The sequence below is a fragment of the Camarhynchus parvulus genome, chromosome 2 (assembly GCF_901933205.1).
Source record: "Camarhynchus parvulus chromosome 2, STF_HiC, whole genome shotgun sequence".
Taxonomy (NCBI): Eukaryota; Metazoa; Chordata; class Aves; order Passeriformes; family Thraupidae; genus Camarhynchus; species Camarhynchus parvulus.
Window position 1 is genome coordinate 48,580,643 of NC_044572.1, and position 20,219 is coordinate 48,600,861.

The following is a 20,219-nucleotide window of genomic DNA, read 5'->3' on the forward strand; positions in this document are numbered from 1 at the left end:
CATATGTAAAAAAATAACTGAACTCTGAAAGACATCTTTTCATTGTATAGTAAAGAAAAATGTTTCCTTCAAATACAGATTTGAAGCCCCTCCAGCTCCTGTTTCCACAGCTGAAGTGGAAACCATAGGAAGGGCCACATATGCTAAAGGTAAAATTAAAGCTGTTTCACATACAGATTAACAATGATCAAGGGCTATGTAGGCTGCTGTAATCTTGGATACCTAAAATCATATTATGTCATAAACAGATTTTACACACAGATGGATCTTTGTTTTTTTCATTATGTGTATGCATAATTCTGGACTGCTCAACTACAGTAAAGGTGCTCAAAATTGATCAAAAATAAAGTTTAAGTGAAAAATTACACAAAATTTTGTCTCAAATGTTGTCATCACTGAAGCAAAATGAGGAACTACATGCAGCATTTATGAATCAAGAACAATTTATCAGAACAAGCTGGGTATTTGAGTGAAGATGGACATAATAATAAAACTCCACCACAGGAACTGAATAAAGTTCTAAAACTTTCTGGCAAACTGCTGTGTTTTAAAAGCCAACGTCCCAAATATATTGTTCATCCCCACTTACTTGAAAATGACAGATCTGATTCTTGGGTCATCTTCTTTTGTCAAAATGGCTTTACAGCTGGAGCACCAGTAACGGGGTGGAGCATCTCTATGTAGCAGGATTGCTGGGTACTGTGGTTGCTACATCAGTATTAACTGATCTTCCATCCAGTGGATGGAATATCACAGGACAACTAGGTCTTCTCATGTACTTCCTGGATGGCTATGCTACAATTCCAAAGTGGTCTTAGCTGTTATGGTACCTCATGCTGAGACACAGCTGTGTTCCCTTCTCATCAAACTCTAAGCCCATTAAACACCATTCCCCATCAGCTTCACCTGAAAAAAGACAATGCAGAAACTAAAGGAAATTCACTCAGAAACAGAGGAGACCAAGCAGGTGGTAGAAACATGACCTTCCTTCATGAGGTCAAATAGCTTTATTGTGATTAAGCACTACAATACAGTATATATCCATAAAAAAACTCTATAGTGTATATAAATTATTCCTTCCATTCAGTAATTCTCTTTTTGTTTTCAATTTTTTTTTCATTTCCATTACAGCTTTGGTACAATGTGATTTTATTATATTTTTAAATACTTTTAGCTTCACAAACTCAACACAAAGTACAAAACTAATCCGAATTGGGGATATTACAATCTACACAGTGGTGTTCAGTGGTAGGAAAAAATCTTACCTCAATGAATTCATGTCACTAGCTAAGCTATAAAGGCATACCTAGCAGACATGACAAAAATATGCACCATTAACCAGCAAACATTTTTTTTTCAAAATTTATTTTACTTTTTTTTTTTACAGGTTTTTCCAGCAGCAAATCACTTGAGCATTGTCAGTACTCGTGTCCTCAACTGATTATTCTGTTGTGTTCCTCTTCATTTGAAGGCCATGATTTATTTGTCAAATAATGCACCTCTATCCTCATAAATCTAAGCCACAGTGTCAGTACTTGACCTGCCACCCTGCATTGTTGATGCTTGCACAGTTTGTCCTGCAGCTGGCAGAAATAACTGGAACGTTATTGGAGGGGCAGTGTGGGGCAATCAACCGGAGGTTGTTCTGTGGGGCAGGAGGTATGACATTACAGTAGACAGGCATTCCAGTGGCTGTAAGTGTTCCTTGACCTGACTGATTAGGTAGCATGATTGGTTGTTGATATGATTGTTGCGGCAATCCTTGAGAACCCTGGGTCATTGGCACCTGGGTAGGAATACGGAAAGACGTAGGGAAGAAAAGATAGCAATTACTAAGCAAGTTAAAGTAGGCTCCCAGTATCCCTACATTCCTTCTAGCTGAATTTGAGTATACTGTATGTTCTGCCAAAATGTGCTATTTTCTGCTGCTCGGAACTGTTCTCATCTCTGAGGATTTTTTTGTTACAGAAGGTTTTAAAGACAAGTCCCTCTGCTTTTAGGCCTAGAAAGTGTCTCTGTCATGACCTAGTAGAATATGCATTACTGTGATACTGGGATCAGTGCAAACAGAAGACTCAACCCTGGTATATCTAGGCCATCTAAAAGGTCTAAACCTTTAACTTGATCATTAACCTTTAAAACACGTTTTCCATATAGTAATTCTGAAGATGTAAGGGGAAAATTTTACCCATAAGCAATTCCCTCATTTCCATCTGTGTCGCTGAAGTGTTTTCAAAGAAGCTGAGGGAAAAGGGGAATGGCTGCTCAATCAGTGCAATCTATTAAAATGAATTAGATGTCATTTAGTTTCTTAACTTTCCAGAGGGACCAGTAGGAAGTGTAAGCACAGGCCACCTCTCACATGCGCTTGGCATATCTCACGGAAACTAGGTACAAAGGTTGGGAAATAAGTCTGGGTAACTTACGGACTTGGTAAAAATCAAGCCACTGCCTTCCCTCTCCCCAGAACCCAATAAACAATAATCCATCTGGCTACAGCTTGTTATAGAAGACATGGTGAGATCCTTGGCAGGAGTCTCCACAGATGAGTAATTTTTAACTGGATCAGGCAAAGCCCTCAACTTCATTACAGGAAACAGTACTGCACTGGCAAAAAAGAGAAGAAATGAACAATGTTCTTATATTTTTTAAAATGAATTTTCTTCACAGGAAGAAGTCTAATTCCTTCGTTCTTTGTGACATTACCCTCACTGCAGGCTGTAATAAATAGTTCATTTGAAGCATTCCGAAATCAGAACGAAAGTCAGGAGTACTACAACCATGTAAATAGGAAGCAAAGAAACTGACTTAGAAGCATATTCATCAGAAGGCTTCCTGCCACAAACTACCCAAATGAAGTTATAAGGGCACTGTGTGATGCAAAAACTTAATTCAATTAAGCATTCTCCAAGAAAAAACATCTTTCCTTACAGCTCCTAAATACCTGATAAGACGACATGGCTGGATACTGCACCATCATGCCTTGCACCTGATTCCCCTGTTGATTATTCATCAGGTTCTGGCTTTGGGGCGGCTGCTGCATTCCCATGAGACCCTGGAACCCCTGCTGCTGGTTCGGCAGGACAGGCTGGTAACCTGGAAGAGGAAAGACATCTTCAAATACCCTGTTGCTTGTAGGGGCAAAACTGCAACAGTTCTAAGGTACAGCAAATGATCCCATCATTTATACCCACGTTAGTTAAAAAGTTACTTGTTCCTGCAGAAATGTTACTGGAAATGTAAACTGAAGGGCAATAAACAAGTGCATCAGCTGGCAGCCCTAGCAGGCTGACCTGAGTGGGCACCACACTTTCCTTATGCTTTTTGACACTGTGGCAGAGACCACCTGGAGAACTGTCTGACTGCAGCACAGGGCTGTAAAGTCCTAAAGAGACACAGGGTGCTACTGTCTTTTGGCTACTTCCTCAGAGGCAAAACTCTCAACAACTTCAAGGACATCAGCATTTGGCCTTCATGGTCTAACCTGACAATTTCTTTCAGGTCGTATTTCTTACCTTACCCTCTTACCTTCCTTGTAACGCAGCTCCCTAGCTTAATATAAAGAGAGAAGCCTTTATTTAATCAAGAAGAACACCTCTATAAACACTGGCTCTCACTTGCAAGGTTTTTTATGCAATTAGAGCATATTAAAAGTAATAATCCACCATACTATTTTCATGTGTGTCAAAGTAAGAAAAATAATAAATTAGGGAGTATCCTCCCCATTGCTTGGTAGGAACACTGCACAAGGATGAGAAGCTGATGCTTCTCTTTTAACCTGTCACTAACTCCGTGTTCAAAGTCACCACAATATTGCAGATTTTCTGCTGGGATGGCTCCTCTAGGACTAACAGAGAAATGGGCAAAGATGAGATGATCTAGAGAGCCTAGCCGCTGATGAGGCAGCAGTGCGGATGGGAAGGCAAGCACAAATAAAAAATTGCTCAGCAGCAATGCAAATTTGCCTGGGAATGAGCCTAGACAGATGGAACTGGGCTGGTTGGGTGATGGTGATATTTAGCAATTAAGAACTTCACAGAAAAAGCAGGAAAAGAAAGGAATATGCAGAAAGATACTGCCTTTGAAAAATGTGGCCAGACATAGGTATTATAAACCTATGAATAATTTCTCCTTAACACATTCTGTGTTCTTTAGCACTCATATTTTTAGCACGCAGTTATGCAGTGCACTATTAACTCTGTAGTGATGGTTTTACAATAAGCATATTTCAGACGAAGAACTACCAGAAGGAGAAACTCTGTGTCATCTTTCTATGAAAAAATTGTGTCATGTCTACTCAATTTATATTCATGAATACAGTACCTAGTTCAATATACTTCACAAGTGAAAACCATCATCTGGATATTTCTTCATTATGTAAGAGAAATAAAGTAACAAATGTCTGTTTCTGCTGGTCTATTGTCAGTTGATAGCTTTCCTTCTAAATCTGTTCTTATGCCAGGGAAATGTTGAGATTTCTGGTCAAGTGTTTGGCATTAAAAATGCTATTCCAGAGATTAATGTCTCCAGTCAACTGAGCAAAATTAAAAAAAAAAAATTCCATGAGTGATTAACTTGGCTGGGATATAGCATTAAACATCTCCCTAACTCACCAGATTATTATACATTCAGATTTGCTCTTTTCCTATGCCCAAACACTGTGTCAGCATATTTTTTAGTCATAAAAATTACCAACATCAGAACTGCTGTTACTGAGTTTACAGAAGGCTTATACAGCAATAATAAAATTGCAAGTTCTCTTCTGCTCCAGTACACCAATTATGGGCGGGGGGGGGTGGATAAAACACAGAAATAAAAAATTTAGCATTGCTCTTCTGGTATTTGCAGGACTAGAAGTTTAAGTAGAGGGGTGTCAACTGACAGCAGAAACAGTAACACGAAATTCATCTCCTCTCACCTCCAGTTGTTAAAGTTAAATCCCAGAAGTGTAAAGAACCATAGATGGATAGTGAGCCAGGGATCAAGTGACACTTTTGTGGAATGTAATCCAACACTGGATTTGGGCTCAGAGAACTGGATTGTAATGCACCAGCACAGGGTGGTAGACTGGGGCTCTGCAGAGAGACAGACACCACTGGGGACAAGTAGAAAGCAGCCCTTCTCTTATATCTAGTAAATATGATGGCATTAACATTACTTTTGTGAGACTACTGCAAATGCCCTGTTGTGTGTTTAAATACACAGCTCTCTCTTCACCTCAGCTTTGTGTTCCATATTCTCCACATGTGACAGGTTTATGACCCAGTGCAGACATGACTATCAAAGTGAAACAAAAAATAATGGAAAATCTGAAGTAGCTACCTGTATGATGAATGTATTGCCATGATCTCCTGGGGATATTACAAAAACAGAGTCATAGAATGGGTTTGGTTGGAAGGGACCTTAAAGACCATCTAGTTCAAATGACTCACAGAGATAAACACCTAGCCCTGAAAAATCTCCTCTGTACTGGGAAGCACTGCTTAGTACATGGTATAACCACTCCAGGTTTAAGGTGCAGAAATATGAAAAGGAGACAGGCTGAAGAGCTGAGGTCCACTGGGCTATGCATTAATATTTCAAAAATCTTATTCCAACACTCTTCAAGGACTTTAGTGATTTCTCCTGACCATAGGACGTGTGCACTCCTCACCCCTGGCCCAACCTGCAGAGTACATCAGTGAAAGTGAGAAAAAGACCTTTTTCCTACTCCTTGTCTAAGCCTTTTGCAATGCTCTGACCACACAGAAAAGCCCCAATACAAATACTTCACATGCACCCTAACATACTTCCATTTTGATTAGATGGGAACAAATAGGTTGTATCCTGAATCCTCTTAGAATTTACAAGAATGTAAGTCCCTTCTTTGTCCAGAAGGAGGTACTCTTGAATATTTAATGCCCTGACTTGTGAGTAGAAATGGGGATGTTTAAGTTTACTGGCCTGTGTGTATCTTTGCAAAGATGCTGCTTGTCATCTCTTCCTTACTTAATATTCATGGACTTTTTTTTTTTTATGATCAGTACCATTTGGAATTAAATGAAGCTATGGATGTCAGACTGTGCTGTTGAACCCAGTATAGCATTTAGTCAAAACCCAGCATCTTCTTTAAGGTTTTGCACCTCAATAAAGCCACTTTATTTTACCTGAAAGCCCTTTATTACGTTAAATACATGAGGCAAGATGCAGGTTTGTCCATTCTTTTGAACCTAAAAACATGACAAGGTACAAAAGTACAAAAGTATATTCCAACATTATAGAGGAGATAGAGAATATTAAAAAGTGGATAATTTTTTTAATCTACAACAAGCTTTATAAGCAAGAAAAAATGCTATGACAAAACAAAAAAGCCAGTATCTGTTCTGCTACATGGCTTCTGTTTCAGCACAAATGAAAGTAGAACAATTGGCAGTCTAAGCGGCAATCCATTAGGAGAAGTTGTTAATATCAGAAACCAGTTGTACTGAATTTCCTATCACTACAGTCCAAATTCTCCAGGTAATATTTGAAACAGGTCCTCCAGTGTTTACTGGATGTGGACATCTTTGTATGTTTCTGCACTCTGGCCAGGAAAAATAATGGAGGTGGGAGAATTGAGACTAACATCAACCTTTTAGCACTGTTTGTGAAACTATATACTTTTTTTTTTCTTTTTCCTCAGGGACAGACTACCAGAGAATGCCATTCCAACAAAATTACTTAATTTGTACACACACAGCACAGTCTGAAACCATGCCATGCTTTTCATGTGCTATTTACTTTTCAGTGACATGGAAATAATACTGTATTCTCAAAAGTCATGAAAACTGACTGCAGTGCATGAGAAACCAGGCATTACTGGGCAGAGGTGGATATTTTGGAGCTACACAGGTGTAAGAAAAGTGAGAACAGGAAGTAGCAACATGCTTATGCAGCAATAGTTTTCTTTGCACTTGCTCTTTTGCTCATTAGCTTTCATACTACATGAAGAGTATTCCTAAAAGCCTCTTTACAGTCCCCTGAGAACACACATACGTGCGTTATTTTCTAATGGCAGTACACATCAGATGAACCATCCTATTACTGCAAGCTCCAGGGCCTCTTTACTGCAATTATATCATCCTGCTCTATGTTATCTCTGCTACAAAGGAGGATTTTTTTAAATCAGGGCAAACATGAGAGACACTGTTAAACAACCAGGGGAACAAATCATGCACAGAATTTCAACGAATGCCTCAGAGGAAAGATGAGCCTTGGATTCCAGCTGAAATGGAAGAGGCCATCATATCATCAAGGTAATTCTCTGAACCTTTACAGCCTGACTCACTATGCTAAACGTCATCTAACTTAAACATCCCAGGGGAGAAAGACTGCATGAAAGACCCACAAATGTTTCACTTTCCTAATGAGGCTATGCAGCTCAAAAGCCAAAATGCAGCAGTTTTACACCTTTTCTGGTAGTGTCACCCAGAGCTGCAACTAAAGCATGTTTGGTGCTTTCCTGGCCTCAGCATACATCCTTCATAAACGGCACATTCATGTTGGGAGGGACTGTTTCATTGCTCATTTCAGATGTGAAGCATGAAGCATATGTTACCAACGTTGGGAACATGTGCATCAGCACTGTGGGTAAAGAGTGTCTGATGAATGCAGGGAAGAGTCCCTGAACTGCAAATCTTATTGTACGCTTTCTATTTGAACAGACTCCTTGCATCCATGCCCATCCAATGCAAACACATACACTCCTAGTGCTTTTGATGTAGCATGACCTGAGAGCTCACCTGCTCCCTTTCTGCTTTACTCAGTGTAGTGCCACATAAAATTCAGGTACCTCGGCAACACACTGCAATGGTTTAGGCAAGCAAAGTCCAAAAGAAAGTTAAAAGAGAAACCTCAAGCAGAGGTATGAGCTGGGTGGAATGCTGCACAGAGTCTGGTCATGCTCCTGCCTGCTCTGTGCAGTGCCTTTCTAGTGTCCTATGCCATCCTCCCTTTCCTTTCCCCTCCCTTCCCCAGTATAGACCAGTTCAGGCCCTGCAACAACTGCCAGGAGCACTGGGAAGAGACTGAATTTGAGCTCACATGAAAAAGCTAAGGAGAACAAGCACCAACTCTTGGTGTGGAGCCTGTGAAGCACTTGAAAATATTTTAACAGCAAATTCTGCACACAGAATGTGCTTACATTTGCAGAAGGCTCCTCAAAACTGATAAGAGCTGAGAACCAAGCTGAAAACATGATTCTTCTGGTCAGGAAGCACATCTCTTTCTGAAAGGCTTAATGAGCTCACTCTGCTCAACTTATTCAAAAGAAAAAGAAGGACCTGCAAATAGACAGTTGTGCTGGTTTTGGCCATGGTAGAATTAATTCCCTTTCTAGTAGCTAGTATGGGATGAAGTTCTGGCTTTGTGCTGAAAAGAGTGTTGATAATTCAGGGATGTTTTAGTTACTGCTGAGCAGCACTTAGACGTTCTGCTTCTCACACCATACCATCAGCAAGGAGGCTGGGAGTGAACAAAGAATTTGGGAGGAGACACAGGCAAACAAAGGATTATCCTGTGTCATATGACAACATACTCAGCATACAAAGCTGAGGCAAGGAGGGAGGTAAGGGGAATGCTCAGAGTGGGCATTTTTCTTCCTGAATAACTCTTAGGTGTGAAGGCTGCTTTCCTGGGTGTGGCTGAACACCTGTCTGCCCGTGGGAAGTGGTGAATGGTTTCTTTGTTTTGCTTTGCCTGCACACACAGCTTTTGGTTTCCCTATTAAACTGTTTTTATCTCAAGCCATGAGTTTGTTCATTTTTAATTTTCTGATTCTCTTCTCTGTACAGCTGGGGAGAACGAATAAGCAGCTACACAGAGCTGAGTTGTTGGCCGACGTTAAACCGTAACAATAGTTCTTGAACAGACCAGAAAATGATCTAATAAAATGACATGTCTGGAAGATAAACCTAGAACTTTATGGATTAGAAAAAAAATTCAAAGTTTCATCAGACCCTATAATTAACAAGGACGCACCTTGCTGAGACTGAAAGAACTTTTGTGTCACTTAAAACCTCTAAAATGAGGATGGACATCTTGCTAGAAGATATTAATCCGTTTAATAAGTAGTTCTGGTAATAAAAATGATCAGAATGTGCTCATTGTCCAGTATTAGTCAGATCATTAAATTACACATTCCATATTTGAAATACTTAGGAAAATGTTAGCCAGTTGGCTCTTAACATTTTTCCTGCCTCCCAAGCAAAAGGACTGATCTTTTGCACAGGAGAAAGGATCTTCTCCCCAGCCTCTCCTCCCTTTCACCACAGGCTGGCAATGCCACACAGTTCATTCCACAGGCAGAGTTCACCTTTGCATAATGGATCTTCTAAGGGATACTTCTGGCCTATTTTAGTTTACTTTGCCTGGGCTGGAGTAGCGCTCAGCAGACTTTGTAGACTGAAGAATATGGTTGGTATCCATTCCCACAATTTTACTAGCCTATATTCTCCTTGACTTTTTGAAATAAGCTATGGGCAAAGTATTTAAGTGGATGGATGTAGCTTTTACTTTCTAATAATACAAATTTACAATGCCCATGATTAAGTTATAATCAGAGAAGAAAAAATGTCATTGTAGAACTACAATTCACTCATAGATACATCAGTACATTCAGTAAAGTTTTTGACAACTTTCTTTTTTTACCAAAAGCTCTCAGCTGGTCCATTCCAAAGTATTTGCAGAACTGGAAGGAGGAAAAAACTGAAGCAAGCTGTTCAGCAAGACAGATCACTGTCTTAGAATCACAGAATGGAATCACAGAATTGAATCACAGAATTGCTTAGGGTGGAAAAGACCTCTAAAATGGTCAAGTCCACCCATTGCTCTAACACTGTCACATCCACCACTAAACCACGCCCCTAAGCATCCCAAAGAACCTTTGGATTCTTAAATCAACCTTAAAGGTTATCTGTAAAGCAGGAGGAAAGCCAGCCTAACTGGGGAATCTTGCATAGGACAATTGGCCAAGTTGTGGGAGCCGCATAATGAGCACAAGTGAGAGCAAGAATTCCAGGCAAGTGTTTTTGGTGGCCAGAACAAAGCCCTTCTTGTTTCAGAGGTCCATCAGTCCCTCCTGACTTTACATGAGATACTCAAGTACTGGACTGCATCCAGGTATTTCACCTCCTACATGGACATTGTAACACCATCCCTATGCACTGCTTCCTCTACAGGAGTGCTGCTCCAAGGCACTGTGTTCTTGCTGCCTTCTCATGTCCAGGTGTGATGTGTTAGAATTGGGCGCCCAATCACCTGAGGAAAGGGTTTGGGGTTTTTTTTCCATTATGCAGTTGACCATTATCTGTCAAGTTTCACTGCAAATGATGGACTAAATTGTCATGGAACGTAAAATTAATCTATAAGCTAATTTTGATTTTAGCCTCACCCCAGAGTGTCTGCAGTTTGGAAGATTCACACAGAAGACACACTACCTAAGGTCTCCCTCCTGGTGTTATTTTCTGTGTGAGTCTGAAGATTTAAACTGCATCTTGTGCAGCTGAAATTCAAACCACTTTTTAAATAATTTTGTAGTTAAGCTGGGATCTAAAATCCAAAGCACATTGCAAAGCAAATCGGCTGCAGTTGGTCTATCCATTCCTACTGTGCTTTCTCTCTGGAACACACAAAAAAATGTCTTGACCTAGTAAGACATTTCAGCTTTATATTCTACTTGAAGACATCACAGATAATTTCTGGGTGCGAACTGGACACCGTGTGAGCTAGAAGGACAAAGTACCTACCTAATAGATGAATGCTAAAATTCCATCCCTTTCCCCTCAAAACACAAGACCATGCAATTATTTTACTTAGTTTTCACACATATACGAAGGGAGAAAAAAACAAACAAGAATACCTATGCCTGAAGTAAGGAAGTCTTAAGAAGCAACAGAAGAGGTACAGAGGTACAAGGTATCACATAAAACAGCATATGTCAAAAACAGCAGCAGACAGACTCATTTTGCCCATGGCATTTGGCAAGTTCAGACCCTCCAAAAACAAGAGAAGCCTTTTAACACAAGTTTGGCTTCTTTCGTTTCAGGTAAAAGCACATTCCACTCCAACAGTACAGCTTGCAGGAGAAACTACAGGTTATTATGTTAGATTTGTTTTCAAAATTTTAAACTAATGGCATTGATTTTTTCAAGTTTGTGAGATCAAAACAATTTTTAGCTAATGGCACTCCAGCTACACTCACTGGAAACACATAACGCAGCAAATGTATTCCTAAAGTGATTACAATGACAGCGACTCGAATAATTCTCTGCAGAGCTGAGGTTATAAAACTGCAGGATGTTGAACTTTGAGTCTTGAAACGTAATTGCTGCCAGAACAGCAGCTCTGAGCCCCTAAATTGGCCATAGCTTTGCAAAAAACACACTCATGCTTCCCAAACCTGGTAACAGACCAAGAGTCACATTTGTTGTCAGACTCACACACAAAGAGCCATATTCAGCTGCATTAAGAAACTCAACAAGATGTATAGGCATCAAAGATATGAGCCAGTAAGATTTATTATCACAAGAACAAAAATCCTGGATAAAAGAAGTTGGACTGTCTTCCTCCCACTTCTTTCTCTCTCTGGTTTACAAAGCTAAAAATCTCATGAAGGCAATAGGGCAAGAATGTCTTCATCCAGCTTCAGAAGAAGAAATAAAACTGTAGAAATAAATTTCCTGCAATTTTGAATTATTCCAGAGCAACCTATTTGTTGGATTTAGTAAAAACTGCTGATGAAAATACTCTGCTACACTAGGAGTTTTGTTTTTTTCCTTTTTTTTTGGATAACAGCTCTGAAATCACCCACGTGGCAAGTTCTTCTAGGAACTACCCAGGTGAACTGCTCCTCCTTGTCCTCTTGCTTTATTCTTCCTCAAAGAGCTCTATGAAATCTTGGTTTTACTTGTTTTGCAGCCCCAGGGGCTAGAAGAAGCCCTAAACACAGAGTATCTGAAGCATTGATAGTTTCACGTGCTACTCAAGACAATGCTGCCAACTGGGGGCATTTCTCCACTGCTAACAAAATGGAAAAAAAAAGGTTAGGGAAATAACACAACTTCCCTGGCAAACCAAACCCTCCTGGTCCAAAAGATGCGCAGGTTCAGAGCCTCAAAGACATACTTTTTAACTTTGCTTTTCCTATATAAACTACAAAAAGGTACACTTTTACAAAAGCCAACATAGAATGCTTTTTGCATAGACTTTTTCTTGAGAATAGTCACTGCATAAAACAAATGAGTTCACCTGGGAGGTAGAAAGCCTCCTGTTGAGGTGATTTAGACTTTGGCAACGAGAAATGATGGAAATAACACCACATATCACAATGTAAGATTTAGCACTTCTTATATGTCAAAGAAATATCCATTACCTTTTACCCATTCTTCTACCTTTTTTCTATGATGCTAAGTTCCAACCTCAAAATGAGGAATAGCATTATCTTTTAAAAACATTTGTATGCATGCTTGCTGTCCCAGGGGTGAAAAAATTGGTTGCAAAGAGTGCTGAACTTTCATTTAGTGCCTTCCACTCCATAATCCAAGCAACCATCTTTAGGGCAAACATGCAAAATCATGTGTAAATTGAATTTATGAATTACCTAGAGATGCATCTCCACCCCTCAGTTACCTTTCCACACCTGAACAGAGTTGGATTAAAACTCTGTGACTTCACTACTGAGTAAAAAGGCCCAGACAAGTAAGAGGTATGATTAAATAATTTCATTATATACTTAATGAAATCACATACTGTAACATCTTCTGAGACGAAAACTTTAATTAAGGCAGGCTGGCATTTTGGGTTATTTTGCTCCCCTTATATTCCAGGGGAACAGCAGGTAAGGTCAAACAAAAAGCTTATGTGATAAAATTGTGTGAGAGTGCTCCTGGGAGACCTGGCATTATTAACAAGAACATGAAGAAGGGCACAGTTGAACAGTTCAAAGATAAATTACTGCTTTCAGTTTACTTTTTGCTATCAATTGGAGAACCTGAAAGAGCTGTTATTTGACAAGAAATGGATATAAACAGGCATCAAAAAGAGCTTGAATGGATACAAATACAGGAGACTCGAGGCTGGAGGAATGTTTTGTGTCAGTTTAAAATCTGTATCCATTCCTTTACTTCTCTATACAAAGGATTTTCAAATTATAGGGACAGCTTTAAGAAGAACTTGCTACTAGTAAGTGGTGTGATGCTGAAAATAAATCTATTCTTTCTGAAAACCTAAACCCATGTAATTATATGACACTTTAATCACTTATTTTATTTCCTTTCCAATACACATTTATTTTATGTTTTGAGACCTTTTAGTACTCTTCCTGCTCTTCAAAAACTATGACAAATATTTCTTGCTCTTCTCCTTCAAGATAAATTTAAAGATAAACAGAGGGGCACATCTTACAGACATGGTGTATTACTCAAAGCTTCTGAAAGTTTCTGAAAATTCTATTTTTAAGACAAATCTTTTTATCTCACTTCAGTGAAAAAAATACAGGGAACAGCCAGCTGCAATCCAAAATAATTGCAACACAATAATGCAGGGCTCCATTACAGCAGCCTAATTCCGGTAAAGCAGCTGATCCAGGATCTTGGCACTTGCCCAGGCCCTGGAGCCTGACTTAAATGCATTAACCCAAAGCATGTGCAGCTGTTTTTGTAATCTGAGCCTTCTGCATTTTACTGGAGACCAAGAAAGAAGAAAAAAAAAAAAAAAGAAAAAAGAAGTCACCCTGCTATCAAATGACAGGCTCAACAGCTTTGGAGAAACAAGCTTCGGACAGCGTTTCCCCTTGGCCAGTACCATGAGTAAGGGTTTACACTGGAGTGTTGCAGATGCCCAAAGCCAGCTGAGGTGCCTGCAGGGAGGGTACTACCAGACCTGGGAGGACACTACATTATTCTAAAAAGGGTGAAGCCTTCTCATCCCAACAGGGCTAAGCCACTGGAGGCATGTATTGCAAGCTGGTGCACAGTTCTCACGACAACAGGGAGGTCCAAAATAGTGCTAAGGATCATCCAGGAATAATCCTGCTCTCAGCACCTGCCCACCAATCCCAACAATCTTAAGGAGAGTCAACTGAGACCCGTGGGCAGGGAAAAAATAATTTTGAAGAAAATATAGGATGCTCTTAAGGGAGATTTACAGCTTAAAGACCAAAACAAATTCAAATCTGGTACTAGCCCTTACTATAGACACAGACAGTTACATTGATGAGGTTTGCTGCAATTCCTCTCTAGGAGGTTTCTGAATAGCTAATGTACAACTAAAACACCAATGTGAGAACCCATTAGTGTTTACAGAATCCTTTGGCATATGATATGCTCATTAGATGAAGAGCAGCTGCAATACTGCCCATATGTACCTGTGTCTATGTCTGCATTGTGTTACATAAAACAGTCCATGGCCATAGAATAACTGTTACATGAAATATCTATTGATTTTCTTAGTAAATCCCTAAGGAACTGTGCAATGGGACAGCTAACCACCAAAACAAAATTCAGAATGATTAAAAAAAAGCACAAATACAAGACTAGCAGGATCAGATTTTCCATGCCAGCTGCAAACCACTGATTCAGATTTACTGAATTTCAGCAGATTTATTTCTTCTGGTTTGATTTTCTGGATTGACCTCTAATAAATAATGGCAGGTCAGAGTAAAAAAAATTGTTAAGCCCTGTGTATTAATCTATCTACAACTTTTCTCTTGATATCAGCTTGTTATCTTAGCATCAGCTCTTGATACTGATGAAATATCTACAAGCACAAGCCCAGAGTGAACCTCCATGCCAGATACTGTGCAAACCTCAAGGAATAGCTGCAGTCACTACAGTGAAGATGATGCATTCCTGAAAAGAAAAGACAACTGCAGGTAGAAAAATAAGCATCCAAGGGAAATGATTTGCCCAAAGAAAAGGAAAAGAACTGCACAATACTCTCCTGGCAGTACACTAAAATATGTGTGGAGTGCTTAGACCCCTATTCTGAGCAGGGACTGCTTGGGCAGGCTGCTGCTCACCAGCATGGCTGTGGAGATGGAAGGTGCCTGGGCTCTGGCTGCCTCTGCCAGGCTGTTTTTTTCCACCACACAGCTCCAGGTACAGGTTCCTGCCCTGCCCACATCCTCTCTGTTAAAGAAGACTGCAGTGTTCTGGTGATACCATTCACTGTACCGTGTTCCATTTTACTGTGGGCAGACTGGGGTAAACAACTGCTAGCACCATATCACTAACAAACCCTGCTTTTTCACCTTCACAAGCTCGGTTTTGTGTCTCAGCCTCAGGAAGAGTTCTCATAAACACAACATTAACTGTAAATACTGCCAGCAACAAAGACACAGCCACTGCCTGATGGCACTCTTCCTCCCCACAGCTTCTGCATGCACCAAGAGGTACCAAATCACAGAAAGCTGTGAGTTTTATTTGTTTACCTATAACATAAGGCCACAGCAAGCTGCAGACTACAGCCCCCAGCTCGATGCAAACAGGCGCAGGGATGTTACTGAAGCCAACAGGACTTTGATGGAGCATATGTCTGTCCATATGGGTCCAACTGCAAAAATCTCATCTTTTCCAAGTTCACCCATGCAGAATGCAATCCAAAGACTACTGGGGTTAGCAATCAACCTTAACCAGCTCTGTACCATATTAGAAGCACTTGCCTGCAACACAGCGATTACTCTGGCCCCTATACAGCAGAGTCCTTGAGAATTTGCTTAACTTTTAAGCATACAAGGTAATTTCTTGATTTCAGAGCAATGATTTTCAGCTTGAATACACCTCTGGACCAGGGACCTCAAACTTTTGAAGGTGAGGATCTCCAGTGGGAAAGATACAAGCACATTCATTCACACTATATCCTTATCATCGCTTTAAAAGGTTTCTGAGAAACTTGACCAGGCAGGTAGCAATCAAATTAAGGAAAGAGAGGTCCTGTTCCAATAAAATTCAGTTCTACAATGTATGAAACAACTTCATTTCTCAAATCCTTCTGCACAACCACTGCTTAACCCACAAGAGAAAATCTGGGTCAAGGTGGGACTGAGCCTGCATTAATGCATGGCCCTTGCACTTGATTGCGCCTGTATGGAAGAGCCATCAGACCAAGCAGTGGCTATGTACCAAGAGATACTGGCAACTAATAAACCAAATGGCAATCAGGGATGAGTCTACCTTGTTTTACTTCTGTGGTATAGACACAGGGAGCTCCCACTCATGTTTGCCTTGCAATTACCAACTCTTCTAGTTTGCTGCAGACACTAGTTTACATTTCCTGCCTTTCTTGATTAAAAATGCCTTAATGAAACTGTGTTAAGCCTTTGTTAAAGCAGTTGCTATCGTTAAGACCCTCCCTCGCCTTTAGCCCTTGAAGTATGAGGTAAAAGACTTGTGAAGTGCCTATTAAGTACTTTGTATCAGTGTCTGTTCTGGGCATCCCCTCCATTCCATATCACTGCAGAAATATAAAAACTAATTTCAATTCTCACATAGGTACAAAAGCAATACATTTGACTACTGCACTACATCTGGGCTGTATCTTCCAGCTAAAGCTTTATCTCTGAAGGAGGTGAAGGGTGGAACCTACAGGGGTGGTCATCCCAGTGCCCAGTTAGCTTCCCCTGCGGCCAAACTGTACATCTCACAAAGAAGGGAATAAATGAGTAAAAGAAAAAAATCTCTAGAAAAGTCAAAAACATTCCCCTTTGATATCCCAAATAGAACACCACCAGTTTCCAAAACTCTTTTTTTTGTTGTTTGGTTTAGTATCTATAGGCAGTTTTGTTTTATATTTTAGTTTGCCTTGGGTGTAGAGGATGTGTGGGGTATGAGTCTCATTTCAGAGGCATTTGAGTTTTTGTTTCAACTGGCCAAGGAACATGCAAAATAACTCATTCATACAGTTTTACAAACTCTTTTGATTAATCGGGCACCTAAGTTCATAAAGCCTGCCTATTCCCACATTACAGGCAAATGCATTTTCAACTCTTGAAGAATAATATAAATACTCAAAAAAGAAAGAAAAGTAGAAAAAAAGAAAACAGGGGATGCATTGTGGATGTAAACTTTCACCTTTGGCTTTTCTAACAAGGGTTTAGTGTCACTTTTGAAAATAAGAGGATTAACACCTGGAATCACAAATTCCTTGCATAATTCACAAAAGAATTTAATAGAAATGACATTCAGCTTTCCTGAACAGCTATGCCAAGAAATCTTGGCTCAAAGAGAGCTGAAAAAAGAGAAAAGGAGAGGGAGGATGAAGCTGACTTTAGAAGACATCACTTATATTTTCTGCATTGATTCCCAAGTCTCTACCAAGCTGGCCTGGCTGATAGCAGTGCTTGGGAAAGGGGCAGGCATCACTGCCCCAGTCCCTGCCTCACTCATGCTAGGGGTACTTTTTCTGCAGGCTTGAGAAAGCTTGGAATCAGGCCCCTGGTCAACAGATGTCATAATGCCCAGCCAGAACATGGTTCAATTCAGCTCCATGAACCAAAACCTCCCCTCTACCCCCAGTTTTCATTGCACAGCATGTTAGCTGGAAAACTCCCACCATAGCTGGTCCAGTGTTATTGCTGCATAAGAGGATGTTGGTTAACTCAACCAATGCAACAGCCTGAGAGGGCTGATCTGCCAAGCAACAGCATTTCATGCAGACTTCTGCAAAACCCACAGGATCAGTCCTGGTCCCCTTGTCTGCTCTCAAGGTATCTGTAACTGTGGAACCGTAAATAATGCAAAATATACTTTCATTAGCAAAACGCCCCCAAAGCACAGCACAAATTTAAATGTAGGAAAGTCTTCTGAATATTTGTGCTTTTTCTGCTCTGGGTCTCTCCAGGGTGAAGTCTGCCCTCAGAAATCACTGGGGCAGACCTGCCACAGTGCATTTGCTGTCACACAGCACACTTAATATTTTGCAACCCCAGCAAGGCTGTGTTTACAATCTTCATGGCCAAAAGTATTTGCAAAGTCTGAATTCCTGATGGATGCCAGCTAAGCAATCAGAGTGATGGAAAATGCACAATAAAGACCATAAACATATGGAGTCCTCAACTCAGCATAAATACTGAAGATCAACCTGGGTGTGGTGTCAAGGTAAATTTGAGAGCCAGCAGCAGCAGAACTTTTTTTCCTTGCATACATCATAAATTTTGATAGCTTTTTTTCTTGCCTGGGACCTAGTACACTCTGAGTGCATTACTTCTTCTTTCTGCTTATTAGTTTTCTCATCTGTAAAATAAGGTTTTGAGGGGTGGCATCTTCGTAAAACATTTTGAAATCCAGCAGTGCTGAAAAGTGCTATATATTCAATTGATAAAGTCAATGGAAAAACATCTGATATTCAATATAATCTATAATAAGGAGAGACCTTTAAGTGCTGAATTAACTAAGAGTTACACACAGAGCTTTGCAAAATTTTCAGTTAGATGAAGAATGCCTCTTTGAGCAAAAAAAAGTCTGTTTTTTTTTTTTCCTGGCAGTGCCTGCAGGGATAGGGCCACATTCCCAGAGCTTTAAGTCTGTCAATACTGGCAGGAAGGTGAGGAAGAGGGCATAGTAAGAGTCAGCTGCCAAAGCAAAATCTTAACTACAGGTCTCTGTGAATCAGAAATTTGTCAAGCAAAGCAATACAAATGGATGTTTTCAAATTAAACTGGAAGGGTTTACAGAGGCTTTACAATGCTTGCTAAAGGCACCTGCGAGCTCCCCAGGCTCAGCTGAGGTGGGAGAGGTGTTTTCAGTGGGAAAAACAGGTTTCTTAGTGCTTTTTGTTTTTCACATAAATTGTGACTATCCTCCACCCTTAGTTCCTCTCATCCTATGAAACAATCTACGTACGTGGGCAGAAGAATATATTCATTATATACGAATTCCTCCATGTGCAATCATTGAATTTAATACAGTACCATCCTCCAAATCATCCTTAGGCTAAAATACTTGCTTCTTGCTTACGTGGTCTGGATGGGGTAACTGATTTCCCATACCCTTTCTGGGGTTGCTCAAAGTCAAACCACAAAGCAGCTGCCAAAAATGTCTCTTCATGTAAAATTTACAACATGCATTTCTGAAGTGGTAGCTGATGTGCCTAGCCAATCTGCTGAAAATGTTTGTGTAGCTAAAATTTTTGAAAGGAGAAAATCACAGGATCTGCAAATACATCTGCAGAACATTCTTTAGCAACTACTGCTCATTCTGAGTGCAAACCTTGAGAATAAACACTAACTTCTGTAAAAGGACAAACCTAAGTCATACCTTCAGACTACTGCTCATGACAAAGAACTTGATCTACACCTAAAAAATTCCATCAGAGACACTGCTCAATTTTAAACAATTAGCATATCTTTTTCACATTAAAAAACAGAGGACTGCAATCTTCACATTTTAGCAAATATATCTGCTGCAAATAAATAATTTTCTAATTATAAAGCTGACTACTTTATAGACCTTGTTCTCATATTCTGGAATGAGCTATTGCATCAATTAAAAAAAAAAAAAGCCCACTTTTTTTTCCCATCACAGGAGAAGCCATGGCAAATTGGTTCATAAATATTCACTGGTATTTTAAGCATGGCTGTAAAAAAAGGAGGTATTTTACTGTTCTGGAAACAGTGCATTTAATGTCAGAGCATCCCTGAGAAAGAAGAGCTGAGTAGAGTCTCTTATTGCAGTGAAGTCCTAAACCAGCCACAGGTCACACTCACAAACAGATCTACAGCTATGGCAGAAGAAGACAAACATGATGGATGAGCTTTCACCTGTGCAGAGTTTCAGTGGTGTTAGCAGGAGCTGCCTGGTGGGGAGGCTGGGCTGGCAGATGGGAGCAGCCCCGCTCTGCACGCCCAGGGCAGGGACGGGGCGGGCAGGCACAGCTGGTCCCTGCCCAGGTGGGTGGCTCTGGCTGCTGAGGCACAACTGTCCCACTCCCCAGCCCTGCCTGAGCCAGGCACAGCTCTGAGTCTGAGTTCTCACACTGCTCATGCTCCCAGCTGCTTGCTATGGCTCAGGGGAAGCACTCCCAGATGAAGGCACTAATTACGCCCTAGGCATAAATAACCACTCATGACCTCCCTGCTACACTATCCTTGAGTTTTCTCTCCTTAAGTTCTTGCCTGCAAGTGTTTTCACAAGGCTTTGTATTTTAAATCCACACAGTTGATTAATTTGGTGGATATTCTGCACAGATAGCAAATAAAATCTATGAGG

The 20,219-nt window shown here is 40.3% G+C and overlaps 1 protein-coding gene across 17 annotated transcripts in view; it reads right to left on the reverse strand.

Moving 5' to 3' along the window:
* Positions 1–971: 971 nt before the first annotated feature.
* The window catches only part of ARPP21 (cAMP regulated phosphoprotein 21), a 197,581-nt gene continuing 178,333 nt past the window's right edge, over positions 972–20,219 (reverse strand). For all 17 annotated transcript variants that reach the window (XM_030971413.1, XM_030971420.1, XM_030971411.1 and 14 more), the window contains 2 exons: positions 2,945–3,096; positions 972–1,786 (listed from right to left, as the gene is read on the reverse strand). In XM_030971413.1, coding sequence (XP_030827273.1) covers positions 1,529–1,786; positions 2,945–3,096 — 410 coding nt within the window. In that variant the 3' untranslated portion in view covers positions 972–1,528. The remainder of the gene's footprint in view (positions 1,787–2,944; positions 3,097–20,219) is intronic.